This window comes from Schistocerca americana, chromosome X (assembly GCF_021461395.2).
Source record: "Schistocerca americana isolate TAMUIC-IGC-003095 chromosome X, iqSchAmer2.1, whole genome shotgun sequence".
In the NCBI taxonomy this organism is placed as follows: domain Eukaryota; kingdom Metazoa; phylum Arthropoda; class Insecta; order Orthoptera; family Acrididae; genus Schistocerca; species Schistocerca americana.
In genome coordinates, this window is record NC_060130.1 from 750,291,211 (window position 1) to 750,313,764 (window position 22,554).

Here is a 22,554-nt window from a genome sequence, read left to right on the forward strand (position 1 = left end):
TCGTTGTTAGATTTTATTACTACCGCGAAAACGCAGCCCCAGCTGAATGTTGATATCAATGCTGAACTACTTGCACTCCTTCTACCCTCTGTGCATTTTGCTGAGTGTACACTTGTCAAACTTTTAAAAGTCACGGAAATACTGATGTCTTGGTGGAAATGTGCCTTACACCAGATCCGCAAAAAGGGCGCATACTGAATGAGATAGTGTAAGAGATGTAACCACTTTATCTCAAGGCTCTTCATTTCCCTACACAGCGAAACTGCTCTGTGGTAGAAGATATGACTCTTATTCAGAGCAATTTAATTCTCCTGCTGGTACAACATACATACTCTCATCCCCTTAACAAAATTTCTTCCGGAAGTTATGACACTACTGCAATTTTTTCATGTGGGAAGTCTTTGCTCATTGTAGATATACCATTTGCTTCTGTAGTAGGATTCACTTCACTTCAAGGCGCCAGAACGACATCTATACATACAGTGGCGGGCGAAGCTTAAAGACGAAAGCAACTTTCACATAATGTGTCAGTACCGAGAAACATAGACCGGTGAAACTTGGACCATACATAGAACGAACTGCTACAGTACAGTACAGTACAGTACAGAAAGTAACTGAAAGGAATACGCAGTGAAACAAACAGAAATAACATTTTTGTTCAAAGACACTAATTACTCCGAAGCCACCACGATTTAAGGTACTTCCATGGACATTACAAAAGGCAGGATGTGGTTCTTAATAGGATATGTCATCACCACGTACGAAACCTGGTAGTCAAGGAACGCAGGATTCGGTTACGATCGTGGACAGGGCCGTAGTCAGTTACTACTGGTTCCCTTTTGCAATTACACACATTTATTTTAAAACGGTAATTCCAGACTCAGCAATAAATAAAGATATCACACGTTATTAATGAAGGAATTAACAACTGTGTAATTAATAGTGCTTTCAGTGCGTTACAATTTACCAAATGAACATAAAATACAGACACAGCAAATAATGTTTCAAAAGAAGCCAATGTGATCCCAATTAGAATTTTAAGGCAAGTAACCACAGTCACGGCTGAAGGCCTTTAACGCCAAGAATGGCAATTATAAAAAAAAAATCAACAACCATACTGCAAAATAGCAATGCAATAGCAAAGGTTAATTTAAAAGACAGGCAACTGATCACCAAACGAGTGAGACAAAATGATGGTAAACTTGGTAGCTCAACCATTTAAACTTGCTGTAACGCCAAGAATCGCAATTATATAAAAATAAAAATAAAAAAACAGACAGTAAAACAGCAAATACAACAGCAAAGGTTAATTTAAAAGGACAAGCAACTGATCACCAAACAGGTGAGATCAAATGATGGTAAACTTGGTAGCACAATTATTTAAACCTGCTGTAACGCCAAGAATGGCAATTATATAAAAAATTTAGAAACATACCATAAAACAGAAAATACAATAATAAAACGCAAGAGCCAGTCACAGACAGTGCACCAGGAATCGACCTCTGAGTAGGTCCAGCAAAAAACACTTTCGCGAGCGATGAGATAGGCAGCCAAATGTTGCATTTGATTCACAAGATGGTAACTCAGACTAGTCGGAGTTCAACGAATGACTAAGGATAATCTTTCTGAGGCTACATGACATCCAATAAACCAAACGCAAAGACGTAAAAACAAGCCAAAGCCGGAACCGGCGATCTTGACTCTGCCCGTAGAATACCGTGCTTAGAGCGCCCGGAACGAGAAAGGAAGCACTACCACCAGAGTAGAAAAATCGCCAACCAACCTACAATCAAGAAAACTGCCAAAACTACACGCCTCACCGGACAGCAGCGGCAAGGCGAGGAAACGTACACTGCCGTTACATACACTAACCCCCAACGCAGGTAACTGGGTCGTCAGTTGCCACGGAGCAGAAAAAATACCGCAGGTTGAACTTAACAAATAGGAACGAACTGAACGCAATAAGGAGTAATTAGGAGTCCAGGAAAGCTAAACAGATCTGCCTTACCCTAGCACTCCACTCGCTGCTCTTCGCCTCGGCAACACTACGAGCAGCAACACGAACCAAAGTCACTGGAGAATAGCAAGGTCTCACAATGATGGTGGTTTCTTTACTTGAATCCAAATGCACTCAACTTAAAGCTTGCAGGATCCGGTTTACGACGAGGTCGTGCACCCTCGTGACCACAGGCCTTCGATCCGCAATCTATGCGCGCCGCCAGCGGTCCCGGCATGTTCTCGCACTGCGCCTGGCTCCTCCTGAGTCCCCCTACCGAACTGCACACTGACACGACCCAGAAGAACAACAACGTCGCCCCACAGATAGTTACTACATATCGATGACAACCGATGCTGCCACTAGCGGACAGGCAACGCTTGGGAAACCAAGTGGCGCCAGTCAACACGAGAAGAATACAAACAACTGCAACCATGTCAACTAAACGATACAGTCTGGCCTCCAACAGAGGACAGAAACAACACCAACGTGAGCCACAGCACGGCTCAACAGAAGACAGTATACGTTGAGCAACTTGCTCGCATGCTGGCCAAAAGGTTGGTAAGGAGGTCTAGTGGTGGGGCGTTCCATTCCTACACCAGCGCTGTTGACGACTGCTGGACGACGTGCAGGACTATATCTCCCTAACACATCCCACACGTGCTCGATGGAGCTCCTCCACCGGCTCTTTTAACTGCGGTCGCACATTATCACCCATAAAAATTAAGCCAGGGCCGAATGTGCCCCTGAAAAGAAGCACGTGGAAAGAAGTACAGAGTCATAATATCGCTGACTGGTGAGTGTAGGGCCGCGCGGGGTAGTCGCGCTGCCTAGGGCTCATTGTCGCTGTCCGCGCGGCTCGCCCCACCGAGAGTCGACTCTTCCCTCGGGCATGGGTGTGTGTGTGTTGTCCTTAGCGTAAGTTAGTTGAAGTTAGATTAAGTAGTGTGTAAGCTTAGGGACTGATGACCTCAGCAGTTTGGTCCCATAAGACCTTACACAAATTTCCATGCGTGTATAATGTTCAATGATTTGGGTTATATGCTACATTATGCCGGTCCACATTATAACACGTGCACTACCAAAACGATCATGTTCGACAATGTTCCTGGATGCATTGGTTGTTCCCACCTTACTGGTCGAGTGGTTCTAGGCGCTACAGTCTGGAACCGCGCGACTGCTACGGTCGCAGGTTCGAATCCTGCCTCGGGCATGGATGTGTGTGATGTCCTTAGGTTAGTTAGGTTTAAGTAGTTCTAAGTTCTAGGCGACTGATGACCTCAGGAGTTAAATCCCATAGTGCTCAGACCCATTTGAACCATTTTTTTGTTACCTACTTACGCTGTACGCGAGTACATACAGAATCACTACGCGGAATGAGTCTGCTCGCACCCGAGAAGAGCGAGTGGCCACATTCCTCGTTGATCCAGTATCTATGTTCTTGGCACCATCGTAAATCTTTGAACACGGTACATTCATTGTCTTTTCAGAGGTGTTTTCGGCCATAATTTTGGATGATAATGCACAACTGCGTCGAACAGCGCACGTGGAGGAAGTCTTGGAACAAGAGGATACTCGGCGAATAGACTGGCCTGCCCGTTCCCGTGACTTGAATTCCATCGAGCGGTTGTGAGGTACGTTGGGGAGGTGCACTGTAGCATGTCCTCATGCACCAACGACTACCCAACAGTTGTCGACAGCGCTGGTGGCGGAACGGAAAACCTTACCACAAGAATTCCTTACCAACCTAGTGGCCAGCATGGGAGCACGTTGCAGTGCATGCGCTAAAATGTAAATGTCGCGTGACTAGGGCCTCCCGTCGGGCAGACAATCGCCGGGTGCAAGTCTTTCGATTTGACGGCACTTCGGCGACTTGGATGTCGGTGGGGATGAAAACCACTCAGCTACCGGGGGCGTACAGAGCATGCGTTGCCATCCTTGATAGTCCCACACTCTGTTAAGAGGATGTCCCGCCTACTATAATACCCACGGGACCATCTTCTATCGCTGTGACTTTAGTATAATTACTGTCTTTGAATAAAAATGTCATTTCTGTGGGTCTCATTGCGCGTTTCTTTCAGTTACTTCTGTACTTTGCCGAAGCAGATCTTTCTGTTTACGGTCAAAGTTTCATTGAGCTATGTTACCTGGCGTCACACATCATGCGAAATTACTTTCGTCCATAAATTTTGCATACTAGTTTGCCCCGCCGCAGCTGCCTGTGCGCAAAGACTAACCTCTGGAGCTACTGAATGTGTTCTAATACAGTTTTTACTAATAGGTAGACTGATTCACGAGGAAGGTTTGTGCACGTAAGTTATTATCGCTACACCAGACAAGTCGTCCGGCTGTAGCTACTTAGTACTACCCGTGCGAAGCCGGGCAGATAGCCAGTTTTCAACTAAAGAGAGGACTGTCGGATACATCACCTGTATACGTATAGTATAACCTCTGTTCTGCGTATTTACATGTTTTATCCCACTTCTGAAGAGGCGGGGAGCTGGCCTGAAATTCACCCTGAAAGGAAGTATCTGGTGCAGAGGGGTTGGTGGAGGGGAGGGAGGGGGGGAGTGGAGGTGGCGGGAAGTGAACAACTGAGAACTGCATCCATGTTCAAAAGTGTGCCAGACCTCAACCGTTAAGACGGGTGAATTTTGTTAGGTATGGCTCACTTCGTTTCTCTCAACGTTCCCCAAGTTTCTCTATCCTGTAACAAGTCCTGTAATAAACACAACGCGGGAAAGACGGAAGTCTATTCTCCTTAATAAACTGGTGCTTCATGCAGAGTGCGTGATTTAGGGGAAAAAGTACCCTGGCGTGAATACTTCAGAAGTACGATAAAGCAATGAACGTGCATATTCTTTTTCCAGTCAAGGACGATAAAGTAAACTCTCAGTTCAAGCGGCACTGCAACCGGACCATCAAGATGTACAGTCACGAACCCTTGAAAGACAAGGCGGTGGAAATGCTACCTGCAACACGAGGCTTGATAGAGTCGTGTCGCCGGCAGGTCGCGGCCTCTGGCCCCGGGCGTTATGTTCATGTCAGTTACTGACAAATTGGCGAGACCTGCGCACCTTGCCACCCACTACCTGTTGAGGTCACTCTCGCAAATGAGCCTTAAGTTCCAGCAACGTTGGCTACAAGTTCTGCATACAGAAATGGTGGCACAGGATAAATACAACTGGCCCGCAGTAGCAATCCAGTATACTTCTCAATTAATTTATTAAAATGATTTCTGCTACCAGCCACATATTTTTATTTACCTTTTATCTATCCTGCTTCTCTCTGGAGAAAGGAGATCCCACTCTCATGAGTAGTTTTGCATTTTTTATCAATTGCTGCTTAAAGACTTACGGTAAAAGGCTGCCAAGCCCGTGTTAGAAACGGCACATCATGTAATAGTCTCCGAACAGACAACCATATTTGTGATATGTTGTTCAAAATACTCGGAAAAATTAACACGCTACCAATAAATACTGAAGTATTTTGCAGATAAAACAGTACGCATTAACGGGTGACTGTCTTAATATTATACTTCCGCGTGAAGCGAAGATTGATTCTGCTTACGCCTTTCTTTGTCCCATTTCCCGAGGTACCTTTGATTGCATAACAATGCTACGTTTTACCATAAAACCAATGTAAGTGCACACACAAGAAGTACACTGCTACGTTATTATACAGGGTGGTCAGAAACAGTCTGAAAAGATATTAAGAATGTTGCAGGGTAGATTACGCTGAGAAATAACTGTTGCGAAAAAATTCGTGCCGCGCAGGGTAGCCGCGTAATCTGAGGCGCCTTGCCACGGTTCGCGCGGCTTCCCCCGTTGGAGGTTCGAGTCCTCCCTCGGGCATGGGTGTGTGTGTCGTCCTTATAGTTAGTTACTTTAGGTTAGATTAAGTAGCGTGTAAGCCTAGGGACCGATGACTTCAGCAGTTCGGTCCCAAAGGAACTTACCACAAATTTCCAAATTCCAAAAAATTCGATACGCTGCGCTGTTTCCGTGTTAACTAGCATTGGCGTTTGCCTATCACGCCATTGTGCGCCCAAATCCAAGCGGGCCGCCAGAGAGGGTGTTGCCAAAAGTGTTCTTCGTTTGATTTCCTAAAATCGAACAAGAGAGCGATACAAAAATTGAACATGGGACGGTAGTAAGGATCGAACCCGAACCAAAGGCTGAGCCGTCTCGTGCGCTAGCATCTACGCTATGAGAACAACTGACACTAACTGCATCTGGAGGGCCTCATGAATCTACTAGCGCAACAGCCTGACTTCAAAGCGAATGGTTCAAATGGTTCTGAGCACTATGGGACTTAGCATCTGAGGTCAGCAGTCCCCTAGAACTTTAGAACTACTTAAACCTAACTAACCTAAGGACATTACACACATCCATGCCCGAGGCAGGATTCGAACCTGCGACCGTAGCGGTCGCGCGGTTCCAGACTGATGCGCCAAGTACCGCTCGGCCACCCTGGCCGGCTTCAAAGCTAAGTAACTCGGGAAAAACGCAAGTTAACGAATTTTTTACTAGACAGCTATTACTCAGCACAACATCTGCTGCAACACCCTTCTAATCTTTTCGGTCTGTTTCTGACTATCATGTAAATAGATTCTCTGACACACTCGTAAGGTGTCTAACTTCCCACGTAGGACTCATTCGTGTATACTGACAGGTGAAAATAAATTTAATTCGACCAATGCGCATCTGTCTTTCTGAAAGAGGTACTGACAGGTACTGCTGGTAAATTCAGGGAGATTCTGCAGCAACGTCAGCACACATTACCATCTTCAACGTTCTTTTACCACCACGGTAAACGGCAACCGTCCACGTCCGTCGCGCGAAGTGGCAGCGCGGCCTGAGGCGCCATCTCACGAATTGCGCGCCCCTCCCGCCGGAGGTTCGAGTCCTCCCTCGGGCATGGGTGTGTGTCTGTGTGTGTTGTCCTTAGCTTAAGTTAGGTTAAATAGTGTGTAGTGGTTAGACACTGGACTCGCATTCGAGAGGACGACGGTTCAATCCCGCGTCCGGCCATCCTGATTTAAGTTTTCCGTGATTTCCCTAAATCACTCCAGGCAAACGCCGGGATGGTTCCTCTGAAAGGGCACGGCCGACTTCCTTCCCCATCCTTCCCTAATCCGATGAGACCGATGACCACGCTGTCTGGTCTGCTTCCCCAAACAACCAAGCCAAACCAACCAAATAGTGTGTAAGTCTAGCGACCGATGACTTCAGCAGTTTGGTCCCATAAGAATTCACACACATCTGATCACATCTACACCTCCGAAACCTACAACAATTAAAATGAAGACTGTTCTTAACAGCGATTGCTGTTAAAAGTAACCGTGCAGCTAGCACAAACCACTAACGAAATACAGTAGAATAGCAATAAAATCTTCACTAGTGGCATTTTCGATATGTGAATGGCAAGTACTGTAATAGATTTGTGTGCGAGTGACAAGGCGTATGGTGACATGATATTCATTTTTAAGCATACTAGCCCATAGGGCCATTCTATTGCAAATGTCCACTACGAGTACTTCAGGGTGAACGTGGATATTTAGTATCGGTGCTGGCGTTAGTGCTAGTATGCAGACTGCTTTACTTTTATAGCGTTCATTGAGAGTGAAATAATGGAAACACAACAAATATTGCTTGAAAAAGCGAATACGGTACGGTTCCTTGTAAATTAACAGACTACAAAGTCTCGAGAAGAAACGTGCCTCTTGCTGCATGCAACAGGCCTCAGTGGTTCAAATGGCTCTGAGCACTATGGGACTTAACATCTGAGGTCATTAGTCCCCTAGAACTTAGAACTACTTAAACCTAACTAACCTAAGGACATCACACACATCCATGCCCGAGGCAGGATTCGAACCTGCGACCGTAGTAGTCGCGCGGTTCCGGACTGAGCGCCTGAACCGCTAGACCACCGCGGCCGGCTTCAAAGTGTGACTGTGGAGCAGGAAGGCAAATAATCCAGCATATAGCGCAGACACGTTCACTAAGAGACTACACGGGAAAATTTGAAGACATTCTGAGTATGATTCATACTTCATACTTCAGTTGACTACATTTGCAACCTAGAAGTTTCTAAATGTTATTCTTAGCTTATTTTCATTAATCTAGTTTGATACAATGCTATACGATATATAAATAAATTCATTCCCTTCGCAATAATTCAGGTGTAAATTATTTCCTCAGTTCCTCGCGGCTGAGGATGAGTTAATCACAGGAAAGATAAATTAAAAGGAACGTGTTCAGTAATTAGTTGAGATCCAAACGACGTGAGCTGTTTTATTGTGTTCAAGGGATTACCGCAGTCCTAAGATAGGCAGCAACCCCATTTCTTAAATGTAAAGGCTCAGTCGTATCCCTGCGTCGAGTAGAAGATGGCTGATGACTGCTGCTGTTGTAGTCTCCCCATTCGACGCACAGATCCTCATCGTGACGCATGTCTTCGCATCGTAAGAGGCTAAAGAGATTTTTGAGTTTACTCGCGGTAATGGCGCACAGTTAAGGGACCAGAAATTGTACGCCACCAACACTTCTTAGCTTACCAGTCTAACCTTAACGATCAGAAGTCCTCAACACCAGTATCTGAATTGGTACCATACAGTAGGTCCTACATCCAAGTACAGTGTTTCTTTATCTAAAAAGGTAAGAAACGAGGCTGCTCGACTACTAAGTAATTATCGATCAAGTCGTATTAATGCGCGACTGTTACTTGACCTTTTGCTGTGTCCTTAGCTGTTCCAACAACATTGATTAGCTCGGTGGCAGTGACGAGATATTTACTAAAGATAGGTTCTTGCGCTCCGCGGGAAGGTAGAAATGGCGGAACTCCTGTGCAGAGCCATAGAAAGTGACACGCAGAAATTCTGCAGCAGTGGAAAGAGCGAATGCAGAGGTTTCAGAACTCAAGTGGGTCCTATTATGCCGTCGATCACACTAAAACAACATATTTGGAAAGCGCACAAGAGTATATTTCATTTCCTTTACGTCAAATTTGGTACATAACATACCCCGGCAGAAGCCTAGAACAAGTCTGCAGTAAACTGCACGTTCACTTCCACTTAAGAGATTGATTTTGACGAAATATATATACGTATAGGGGTCTAAAAACTGTTGCCCACTAACAGGGAACGACGAATAGTTTCTAAGTAATGCAAGTATTATCATTATTTTTTGTTGGACCTCGTACATTATCCATACTCAGACTTAAAATACTAGCTGTGTGAGTTATTGTTCAAGAATTGTGCTTCAGTGGCTTTCTGTTGACGTGCAGAAACCGTTAAAAAATATTACTAGAGGAAAAATGCTCCTACGGGAGCACAAAAGAGGCAGATACGCTCCTGTTTAAAAGACTGAAAAGAGGGGTACCAGCTGCGTCACTGTACTTTTATCACTTCCATAAGCTCCCCTAACTGTAACTCGCTCACATCCACTAGTCCATTGCTGTGAGTCGCTCATACTCATCCACTCCCACTTCCCCATTCTCGTCACTCTTTGAGCTCAACTCAATGTCAAAATCTCTTTGTGCCACTCTGTCACTGTCTTCTGTCTCTCAGCCACAGTCTCCTTCGTTCTCTACTACTACTACTACTACTACTGTCTTCACTCATTCTCACTGTCTCCCTCTTGCTCTCTTACTTCTACTACCGCATTCCTTCCTTCCCACTGCTTCTGTCTCTTCTCAGTGTCACTACCTCTCTGTTCCTCGTTATCATTTCACAGACTCTGTCTCTCATTATTATTGGCTCTCACCCATTCCACTTCCTCCTCCTCTTAATTCCTGTCCCTCTGGCACTGTCTCCTAGACTCTTTTTCCTAGCACTATTCTGTCACTGACAACTATGTTCCACTGCCAATGTGTCCCTCTCTTGCTCTCATACTGACATTATCTCCTTCGCTCTTTCTATATCACAACCCTTGTCTACTAACTCCCAGTAAATATTACTCTTCCATCTCTTTCTCAATACCACTATCTCCTCCTCTCATCACCATAAGAAGGCACAAATATGTTCGCATGCCAAAATATTTGGGAAACATTTTAAAGGTTCTTTGCTTTGAGCAATGAATGACGAAGTTGGTTTCTCACTTTTCAGACAGTCTTTTGAACAAGAACATATTCGCCTTTCTTGTGCCCCGGTAGGAGCATTTTTTCTCTGGTTCCCTTCTTTTCCATGCCAAAGCACGGCATGTCGCTCATATGAAAATAACTTCATGAGGCAGTAAACCTTTGAGAGTTTACTTACGTGAAATGAAATAATGCGAAACTCATTTTACACCTCATTCGGATTTTAAGTGCACAAAAGTTTTGCAAGTACTTCAGTGCTATAATGTTGCTTCTCAGAACCCTTCTGATGATAACAGCATATTTCTCCATTCTACGTCACTTTATGAACTACGTTTTCGTCTCACACCGGATTTTACGAACGTGTTTTACGTATAGAAGTAGGGTGACTTTGAATATCTTATCTCGGAAACGGACAAACATATCAACAAAAATTTCAAGGTTTTTCGAGATTGAGATCTTAGAAACATATCGTAAAAAGTCACACCCATTTGCTGTGCATAGCCACCTTGGAATTTTTGGGGAGTTTCTCGATAACGGACAACTATTTATTAAAACGGCACGATGGTACTTCTAGATGGATGCCTAGGGAATATAACGCTTTGAGCAATTTGCTGCGGTTATTTATTATTTACATTTCGCCTCGCACTGCATTTTACGTGCTTATTTTACGTTTACATGTAAGGTAACATTAAAGCTCTATATCTCGGAAACGGATAAAGGCGAGATTTGGATCTTAGGAATATATCGTAAAAATTTCAGCCATTTTCAGTGCATAGCCGTCTTGGAATCCGTGGCTCGGTTTTGGTACGAAAAAATGACAAAGAAACGTTTTTTGGGGTTTTCTAAGGAACAGCCAATGAACGAATTTTTAAAACAGGATGATGGCACTTTTAGATAAACCCATAGATAATATACCGTTAAAATTTGAGGACTTTGCTGCGGTTATTTATTATTTGGTTTTCCGCCTCATGCCAGATTGTACGTGCGTAGATTATGATTATAATTAGGATAAATTTGTACTTCCGTATCTCGGAAACGGATAAAGATATCAGGAAAGTTTTAAAGGTTCTCAGTAATCTGGATCTTAGGAATAAACTGTAAACATTTCAGCCGTTTGCTGTGCATAGTCGTCTTGGGATCTGTGGCTTGGTTTTGGTGTGAAAAATGAAAAAAAAAAGTTTTTTGTGGGTTCTCTAAGGAACTGCCGGTGAACTACTGGTGCCTCCACAAGCTCCTTAAGGCCCACTGCAGATCACATCAAACGCAGAAAAAAAACTAACCGATTTGCTACATTTGCTCAAGAGGTGGAAGTGTGCATGCGTACCGATAACGGTGACGCAATTGGACATCCTGAGGAAAATCTTTGAACATAGCAGAAAAAGAAATTTCTAAATAACTTCAATTTTATTAGTTTACGTTCGCAACCAGACTTCCAGCTACTTTTACTTGAGGTAGATGCGTTATTTCCCTTTAATACCATTGACATTAATTTTATGATTCCAATGTTTACATTGCGACTCAGATAACGAAATTGATATGGCGCACGTTTTTCATCTTTCACAACACCTTGTGCCACATATTTCAAGACAGGATACTAAAAATTCCAGTTACTTCAATTGCAGCGCTACGGTCGACTGGAAGTTGGTAGCGAACACTTACCCTGGCTGAGGAGAGCACGTAGAGGTAGTCGCCGGCCGGCGACACTGTCGTATCGGGCAGGATGGGGTTGCCTGGATCCACCGGTAGCTCTTCGTACTCCACAGCGTTCACCGCACCCGTCAGCAGCACCTACAACAACATACAGATAATTACAAAGAACTCCCCACAATTTTTAACAGCGGTGCAAGTCACGGAATAACCCTCCATGCTGTTAGTGATGGGAACACACGGGATATACCACAAGTTGGGTTGGGTTGGGTTGGTTGGGGGAAGAGACCAAACACCGAGGTCATCGGTCTCGTCGGATTAGGGAAGGACGCGGAAGGATGTCAGCCGTGCCCTTTCAAAGGAACCATTCCGGCATTTGCCTGGAGCGATTTAGGGAAATCACGGAAAAAATAAATCAGGATGGGCGGACGCGGAATTGAACCGTCGTCCTCCCGAATGCGAGTCCAGTGTAATACCACAAGTGTCGTCAGACACGCCATATCAAGCTGAAGCTACTCACTAGTCATTAGATCCCGTAGAGCTTGGTTGCAACCGCTGTGCCAAATATTCCCAGAATTATACTGTGGGATTAATATCGAGTGATTTAGAAGACCAGTCGAGGAGCTATAGGTTGCCTGAGTGATCGTCAAACCAGGAATGTTCCCGTGCAGTCCTGTGAACACGACTGTTGTAATCTTGAAAGACGGGAGTGTGGTACTTTTTGCAGACGATACTTTCTAGTGTTATACTAAATCCCGTTAGACAGAAAGTAACAGAAGAGATTGTTAACAACGTTTTTCAAAGATCTGTTACACTGATAAGCCAAAACATGACCACTGCCCATCGTGACGTTGGATGCCGCCTGGTGACTTTGTGGACACGCGAAGCGGTACCAAAGTATGTAAACGAAGCAGACACGGACGGTGGATCACCCTAGCGAAGACATGAGCTGCAAATGGTGAAATCCATTGACGTAAGCGACTTTGACAAAGATTTTACACTACTGGCCATTAAAATTGCTACACCACGAAGATGAAGTGCTACAGACGCGAAATTTAACCGACAGGAAGAAGATGCTGTGATATGCAAATGATCAACTTTTCAAAGCATTCACACAAGGTTTGCGCCGGTGGTGACACCTACAACGTGCTGACATGAGGAAACTTTCCAACCGATTTCTCATACACAAACAGCAGTTGACCGGTGTTGCCTGGTGAAACGTTGTTGTGATGCCTCGTGTGAGGAGGCGAAATGCGTACCATCACGTTTCCGACTTTGTTAAAGGTCGGATTGTAGCCTATCGCGATTGCGGTTTATCGTATCGCGACATTTCTGCTCGCGTAGTTCGAGATCCAATGACTGTTAGCAGAATATGGAATCGGTGGGTTCAGGAGGGTAATACGGAACGTAGTGCTGGATCCTAACGGCCTCGTATCACTAGCAGTCGATATGACAGGCATCTTATCCCCATGGCTGTAACGGATCGTGCAGCCACGTCTCGATCCCTGAGTCAACAGATGGGGACGTTTGCAAGACAACAACCATCTGCACGAACAGTTCGACGACGTTTGCAGCAGCATGGACTATCAGCTCGGAGACCCTGGCTGCGATTACTCTTGACACTGCATCACAGACAGGAGCGCCTGCGATGGTGTACTCTACGACGAACCTGGGTGCTCGAATGGCAAAACATTTTATCGGATGAATCCAGGTTGTGTTTACAGCATCATGATGGTCGCATCCGTGTTTGGCGATATCGCGGTGAACGCACATTGGAAGCGTGTATTCGTCATCGCCATACTGGCGTATCACCCGGCGTGTTGGTATGGGGTGCCATTGATTACACGTCTCGGTCACCTCTTTTTCGCATTGACGGCACTTTGAACAGTGGACGTTACATTTCAGATGTGTTACGACCCGTGGCTCTACCCTTCATTCGATCCCTGCGAAACCCTATATTTCAGCAGGATAACGCACGACCGCATGTTGAAGGTCCTGTACGGGCCTCTCTGGATACAAAAAATGTTCGACTGCTGCCCTGGCCAGCACATTCTCCAGATCTCTCACCAACTGAAAATGTCTGATCAATGGTGGCCGAGAAACAGGCTCGTCACAATACGCCAGTCACTACTCTTGATGAACTGTGGTATCGTGTAGAAGCTGCATGGGCAGCTGTGCCTGTACACGCCATCCAAGCTCTGTTTGACTCAATGCCCAGGCGTATGAAGGCAGTTATTACGACCAGGGTGGTTGTTCTGGGTATTGATTTCTCAGGATCTATGTACCTAAATTGCGTGAAAATGTAATCACATGTCAGTTCTAGTATTATATGTTTGTCCAATGAACACCCGTTTATCATCTGCATTTCTTCTTGGTGTAGCAATTTTAATGGCCAGCAGTGTATTACGCAGAGCCTGTGAACGAGTATTTCGAAAACGGAGAAGCTGGTCTACTGTTCACGTGCTACTGTCGTGAGTATCTACGGAAAGGGGTAGCAGGACAGTGAAACTACCACTAGGCGCTAAATGGTTGGACGTCCAAGGCTTTTCACAGAACGTCGCGTTTAGTGGCTTGTCTGCACAGGATAGTATGATAGATGGTGACCTGTGGCATCTCTGCTGAAAAGAGCCCAGTGCTGGTGCACGCACAAGTGTTTCGGAGCACATCGTCCATCGTACATTGTTGAACATGGAGCTCCGCAGCAGACCACCCGTACGTGTTCAGATGTTAACCCAATGACATCGCTAATTGCGATTGCAGTGGGCACGGGACCATCGGTATTCGACCGTTGGCCAATGGAAACGTGTCTGCTCTTTGCGTGACTGATATGTTTGCCACATTAGACTGATGAACTTCTCCACAAACGCCGTCATCGAGGTGAACGGCGGCTCGAAACATGCATGGTGTCACGCACGCAGGCTGATGGGAGCAGCTAAGGCTTTGCTATGGGAGATGTTCTCCTGCGCTTGCAGGGGATCTGTGGTAACAATCGAAGACTCGTTTACAGCAGCGAACCACCTGCATATCGTCATGCTTGATGTCTTTCCCGACGGCGATGCCATCTTTCAGCAGTGTAATCGTCCGTGTCTCGGAGCCAGAACCGTGCTGCAGTGATTTGAGGAGCATCATAGAGAACTGACGTTGATGTCTCGGCGACTCAATTCGCCTGATGTAAATCCCATGGAACCCATGTGGGTCGCCACCGAGCGCCATGACTGCCTACGCGTATCAGAGGCCAGTTATTTACTCAAATTACACGACCTTTGCGTAGACATCTAATGCCACATACCTCCATAAACCTACCAACAAATTGTCGCATCTCTGATGCAGAGAATCAGTGATGTATTTCGTTCCAAAGACGGACAAACAAGCTATTTAGGAGGTGGTTCAAAATGTTCAAATGTGTGTGAAATCGTATGGGACTTAACTGTTAAGGTCATCAGTCCCTAAGCTTACACACTACTGAACCTAAATTATCCTAAGGACAAACACACACACCCATGCCCGAGGGAGGACTCGAACCTCCGTCGGGACCAGCCGCACAGTCCACGATTGCAGCGCCTGAGACCGCTTGGCTAATCCCGGGCGGCTAGGAGGTGGTCATAATATTTTGGCTTATCAGTTTAAGTGATCCTCTGAACATGAAGCCTCCCTAAATTTCGAGGAAACACAATATTTTCAATTCAGTTTGACAAGTAGAGTCATATCAACTGACATAGCACATGAACAGGAGTCAGTAAATAGGGCAGTATGCTCCAAATATTTTGGAGTACATACTGATGAAAACTTGAACTGGAAGAAGCATATTACTGAGCGTCTCAAGCAATTAAGTTCAGTTACTTTTGCTCTTCGTATAATTGCTCGTGTTGGAAACAAACGAATGAACATCTTGACACATTTGGCACATTACGACTCAGTAATGTCCAATGGAACAATTCACTTACAAATAAGTATCGATTGCGCAAAAGCGAGCAATACCAATAGCATGTGGTGTTCACTCGTGGTCGTCATGTAGGTAGCACTAAGAAGTTTGTCATTTTAACTGCATCATAACAATGTATACATTCGCTAATGAAATTTGCTGGAGAAAATGGCATTTATTGCCCATTATAAAAGCTGACAGTTGCTCAGAAAGCAGTTCAATATGAGGCAGCAAAAATTTTTTGATCGTCTGTCCAGTTACATAAAATGTCTGGCAGGTAACAAAGTAAGTTTTAAATATTAAATTATTTCTCCATAACAACTCCTTCTATTCCATGAAAGAATTTATTTTTAAAAACTGGTAGCCTGTTAAAGAAAGAATAAAAAGCTGGAGTCTCAGTGTAGATGCATGAGTAGGAATAAATAAAATTCGGGTAAGTGCGAGTACGACTCAACGCACAGAGGGTTCCGTATAAACTTAACTACGTGTATAGAAAGGTCATCTATACCGTGAAACGAAAATTTCGATGATTTTTCCATGTTATTGATGTAGTTACTGACAAGATATCGAAATATGTGGCATAAATTGCAGTACTTATTCATTACATTGACGTATGAGCTTAAATGTCCCACACTGCCAAGGGACTGCAGACTTTCGGTTATAACATAAATTTCAACTTGATTCGTTCACCTGCTCCTGAGAAAAAGAGGTCTTAACAGACGAACAGACAGACATTCGGATAAAAATGACAAAATAAATTTTTTTTCTGTAAGATATAATTACAAATTAACAATCTCAGGATTTTTCTCTTTCTTGTACTTTAACACGTTGCTTATTGCCAGATCTCATGTTTCTAGGACAACAGTAAGTATCCGATAGATTTTGATGAGTGTTGTTTATAGGGAGTCAAAATACATCGCTCTGGCTGTAGAAACTGTTTTATTAAGACTACGACCGATTCGCACCTATTTAGGCGCATCGTCATGGCTTAGAAAGAAAATATTTTATAGTGTTTTCCCTTTTACATTGGCTTAGTAAACATTGTTAGGAGTAGAATAGTCCTGTAAATTAGGTACTTACATCAATTGTATCTACAGCATTATTTTACTCTGGCCTGAAGCCTCTCCCCGTCCTTCACGTCAATGATAAAATAAAACCTGCTAAACGGGGGTCGCTAAAAGAAAATGAAACTAGTATTTGGTTCGGAGACAATGTACAAAGGTAAGAAAAGTTGTAAAATACTTCTTTTCTAATCCCTGCTTAGATGCGCCTAAATTGGGTTTGGAATCGGTCGTGGTTTTGATAAAAAAAACTTTCTACAGTCAGAGCGGTGTTTTTCGCCTTCTTATAAAAATGTGGACAGTCGGCTGCGGTTGCCTGCAATTCAAAATAATTTGATGTGGGAGTTCGCGAGTATACAATAAGTGTCATAAATGGCCGAATGTTTTGACTGCGTTGACTTAGTAGCTTAACATTTTTCCATCACCAAGGGACCGTAGATCTTAGTGCGTGACATAAATTTCAACTTGCTACGTCTTCCCGTTGCTGAGAAAAATGGTTCGTAACAGTCGGACAGACAGGCAGAGGGACAACGAAGTAATCCTCTAAGGATCCCGATATTACAGAACGATGTACGGAACCCTAAAAATAAGTTCGTTAATATTAACACTAATCATGTACACACATCCTGTAAACTGACTCGCTCCACATCATTTCGATAAAAGAATCATTCAAATGATCTGTGGAACATGTAACTAACAGCATACTAACCATGAAAAAAGGCAACCCGTGGTCACCGAGATTGTCGAAATAGCATCCTTTTTCATGTTTACAGTAATCTTAATGAGGGTCCCAAGTCATGGCACGACAAAAATACCTCCAAAACGTCATATAACCACCTGCGGCGTGATCTACACCACCCGCTCACTGTGGGTTAAATACCTCACTGGGCCGTTGTTCCGTTCGTCGCCTTGCATCACACGAAAAAGAGATAAAATCGCCACACGGCGGACCACATTACACGTCTAAAGTCGGCTACTGTCCAGTTTGTGTTGTTTGATCCCCTGAACATATGCAGTTTTATGTGCCCTTGTGAGAAACGATCTTTAGCAAGGTTCTCGACTCCAACTGCCCACTAGACGCAGTTTCCTTCGCAAGGTTCGCTCGGAAACCTGCATTAACACTGTCACTGACAAGGCGTGCAATTCGTCTCGCGACCCCATCGGTTGCGATCTTTTGGCAACCATTGTTTTTAAGCCCTGACGTTGCTACAAGTGGTACAGCATTCCGTGTAGACACGTTGGACAGTCCGTATTGATACTCCAAGATCGGACAGCACTACTCACGGTGTGGTCATGGGCACGTTCAAAACACAACAGCTCATTTCTGCCACTGTGTTACGTCTCCAGGTCGACCCATCTTACTGGTCTGATTACATACGTCCAACTGGCATAACAACGACACTTCACTGTCATGAAGTATGTCAGGGGGCAGAGTGTCACATGATCATCCGGTATCAGTCCTACACTACCTACCGGCTCCAAAGCGACCAGAGAGATTTATTAAGGGGTGAATAACATTTGGCTGAGTTTAACTGTGTTAAGCCAACGACCTTGCCGTAATGGTAACAACGGTTCCCGTCAGATCAACGAAGTTACGCGCTGTCGGGCTGGGCTAGCACTTCGATGGGCGACCATCTGGTCTGCCGAGCGCTGTTGGCAAGTGGGATGCACTCAGCTCTCGTGAGGAAATTGAGGAGCTACTTGATTGAGAAGTAGCGGCTCCGGTCTCGGAAACTGACATACGGCCGGGAGAGCGGTGTGCTGACCACATGCCCCTCCATATCCGCATCCACTGACGCCTATGGGCTGAGGATGACACGGCGGCCGGTGGGTACCGTTAGGCCTTCATGGTCTGTTCGGGAGGATTGTGTTATGGTTCTTACTGAAATATCAGCTAAGCGCTGCAAGGTATGTATGTCCAGCAACGGCGAATATCATTTGGTCTGATGGAGCGATTTTATTTCTGCCATTTTATACTGGCCACAAATGGCAAGTAGTGCATGCTGAGCTACCTCACAACTTTGGCCTGTGTCTTGCGTCAAATACTGACTCAACTATTTCGTCAGTACCAATTCACATGTGGCACTACAGGAATACTAACACAACCCGTTCCGTATCTCCGAGTATGCCTAAACGTATACGGTGTCAATAACCGTACGTAATATTCACTAATAATTATTGCTAGTGTACAAAGAGTTCGGTTTTATATCTTCGAAACGCCCATCCTGCAACCACGAAGGCGACTTTTCACAGTATTCGGTGAAAAAATTCGTCAATCATTTCCACTCGAGATGCATCGTAGTTCAAAGTCAGATTTCATTTGTCGCTTACAGATTTTAAGCGAAAACTAATTCTATGCGGTGTCACTGAGTCCTATAGGAACAGCTACTTTGTTTGAGAGCTACAGTTTCTGATTCAGCTGTTGCTTGTAAATTGTGATATAATACCTAGGTAGTTTCTTCGAATCAGTGACAATTTTCAGCTTACTCCCTAAACATGTTTTGATCTGTAGTACATCTGAGAGGCGAACGGGTTTTATTGAGTACTGGAAAGACCAGGCGGCTCCCTTGACAGTTAAGTGCTGCTTTATGAGCTGCCCGTTTGTCCTGCACGGATGTATTTGTGGCGCACACTTGGCATTTCATGTAGGGAACAAAAGCCTTTGAACGACAAAGTACTGTTTAGACTGGCAGACGCACATTCTGCTGTGTGTGCTATAGCTATTTGCTCAGACATTCATTGCGAGTCTGTTTCTATCTTCGCTTTATCTGAATCTATCGCAGTATGCATCGAATTCCTCTACTGTTATAATTAATGAGCAAACATCATGTTAAAACTCCGTAGCTAGCAACAGTAACTTATATCTGAAATCTTATGCTGCATTACTACAGGATCCGTTGTCAGTACAGGTTGGTGTAAGGCTCGTAACAACATCTTCAATCACAGAGTCAAGTCACTGTGTTAATTCTGAAATATAAAGCTAATACGCAGTCCTGGAGAAACGTTAGTGCAGTAGCAACTGCTCAGAATCCGTAATTTAGTAGAGAAAGAGTAGCACTGGACAGTTACCGGTATCATAGTACTGCAGGATTCTACGTCACCGAGTAGGTCTTTTCAAAGACAATGTTGATTGTTGCTTACGTACGAATGCAAATGTAGAGAATTATTAATGAAAACATCTTATTCATTCAACAGTACCTGTGAACTGTAACATCTCTATGAAGGATACGTCATACCGAACAACTCATACAACAAATTCTCCAACACAAATTAGCGTATGGAATGCCTGTTTTGCCACTGATGAAGCAAGTACCGGGAATTTGGTGGAAGAGCATGTCGAAACAGGTACTTCACTGCAGGCTCAACTGCGGGATTCGAAGAACTGATTCCAATTAAGAGCACTAAAACTGCTGAATATGATGGGCTTTCGGGCCCACGACAATGGAACGGTTTTAAATAAACAAGGGCATGGCATAAAAAGCTGTTCAGATACAAAATTTTGCAACTGTTTTTCAAATAAGTCGATAAAAATAAATTCTCGGCACTAATGACTGCGCTGAATGAGAAAAATTGTTCTCTGGAGAGGATTTTTTTCGTAACAGAGCATTGGTTATAGAACGTCTGACATCACAAAACGCACTCAGAAAGAGGGACACTAATACACTGGATTTTCCTGTCACCCTAAATCAGAGTTTTCGTTGTATTCGTAAATCCTTTCAACGTGAACCTCGGATTGTTCCTTAAAGAAGGCCTCGGATGATTGCAGTTGTAGGCGCCCCCGGAAAGACTCTTTCTTTAAGCTTCCCGAAGCTGACGAGACGCGAGGCGGCACATCGACCCAGCTTGTCTTCCTTCCGTAAAATGCGGCTCAACAGCTCCACTTCAAGTTTCTCAACTAGCAAGACATTAATTACTAAGCCATGTTCTTTACAGCTCGACCCTTCATTCTTGTTTATAATCCTTTCACCTCTCTCCACCGCGTAAGCGTTCGTCCGTGTTCACGTACCAAAGTGTGCCTCTCGCAGTCGAACATGTCAGCCTTAATACAAAACAACGTCGGCATTCTTAAAATTGCTCGGCTGTCGTATCACTAAAAACCATTAATTATTCAGATTATTCTCGTCGATGCACTATAGTGGTGTCATACTGTAGTTATGGTATGACAGGAACTTGGAATTTTGCATTTGAAATGAAATGGCTCTGAGCACTATGGGACTTAACATCTATGGTCATCAGTCCCCTAGAACTTAGAACTACTTAAACCTAAATAACCTAAGGACATCACACAACACCCAGTCATCACGAGGCTGAGAGAATCCCTGACCCCGCCGGGAATCGAACCCGGGAACCCGGGCGCGGGAAGCGAGAACGCTAAATTTTGCATTTATATAGCGACGTGTCACACATTAAATATTTCAGATTAGGGGGAAGGTTGGAAACTAGTTCGACATACAGAGAAATATGAAGTTTTATACTTTATGTAACAGAAGCGTTAAGTAGCGTTACAAAACAGAAACTATGAGCTACAACAGTAGTCAGTCATAAAATAGAAACATTTGAGAAAATAATGTGTTGCAGTATGAAACAAACCGATTGTAGAGGAAATAGGCAGGCTACAGTTAATTAGCAATATACTTGTAAATTTCAGTAGTTCAATGAAAAAAAAAGACTGCTTAAAGGCGTTTGAGTGATCTGTACTGGAATACTGCTTGACAATGTAGGACTCGCATCTGAATAAAGAAGTAGATATTTCAAGTTGGTGGAAAGACTGGAAACTGGCTCTATATACAGAGAAATGTGAAGTAGTTTAAATTATGAAACAAAAGCGTTCAGCAGCCTTATACAAAAGGAACTGTGAGCTACACCTTTACCTAGTAGTAACACAAAATATTTGAGGAAACAATGTGCTTCGGTATGAAATAAAAGCCGCACGGGATTAGCCGAGCGGTCTCAGGCGCTGCAGTCATTGACTATGCGGCTGGTCCCGGCGGAGGTTCGAGTCCTCCCTCGGGCATGGGTGTGTGTGTGTTTGTCCTTAGGATAATTTAGGTTAAGTAGTGTGTAAGCTTAGGGACTGATGACCTTAGCAGTTAAGTCCCATAAGATTTTACACACATTTGAACATTTATGAAATAAAAATAGGAGGCCACAGTTACGGCGGTATTCTTGGAAATTTCAATTGTTCAATGAAAAAAGACTGCGTAAAAACGTTTGAGTGATCTGTACTGGAATATTGCTTGACTATGAAGGATTAATATCTGAATAAAGAAGCTTGTGTTCAACCTCAAGTCGACGGCAGGAGCATTAGAGAAATTGGACGAGGCTGGAGTAGGACATCGACCCTCACATCCTTCCAGGAATAACCCCAGAATTTGACTCTAGTAACTTACGGAAACTGCCGAAAGTTGTGATCGTTATATTCGAACAGGGATCTGAATCCAGCCCGTCCAGAATACGAGAACAGTATCTTGAGTACTGCACCACCAGCACTGCTGTGAATCAAGGCTGTTGCTAGTGACGAGACCCAAACAATCCAAACTCCTGTGTAATTATTTAAAATCAATTAAATACAATGTAAAAATGACAGCTCAATCTACTGTTTAGAGTGTAAAAAGCATTAGAATTTACGCATTTCGAAGGTCAAGCCCTCATCATCAGAATTACCGTAGAAAAACATCTAAAAGCGACCAACGTAAAACATAAGCAGTTGCACTAAAAATAAAATAAAGTGGCTATTTCTTTTCCAGTGGTGTCTTCTCAGGTTTCTTTTGGAGGTTCTGTACAGTAATACCGATGAAGACTTGACCTTCGAAACTAGTAAATTCTAGAGTTTTTTACACTGTAAATAG

At 44.0% G+C, this 22,554-nt stretch overlaps 1 protein-coding gene across 1 annotated transcript in view; it reads right to left on the minus strand.

Annotated features, from left to right (window-relative positions):
• The window catches only part of LOC124556296 (plexin-B), a 973,640-nt gene that overhangs the window by 462,690 nt on the left and 488,396 nt on the right, over positions 1-22,554 (minus strand). Inside the window, exon 3 of the mRNA XM_047130271.1 lies at positions 11,735-11,863. Within this exon, the coding sequence (XP_046986227.1) occupies positions 11,735-11,863 (129 nt within the window). The remainder of the gene's footprint in view (positions 1-11,734; positions 11,864-22,554) is intronic.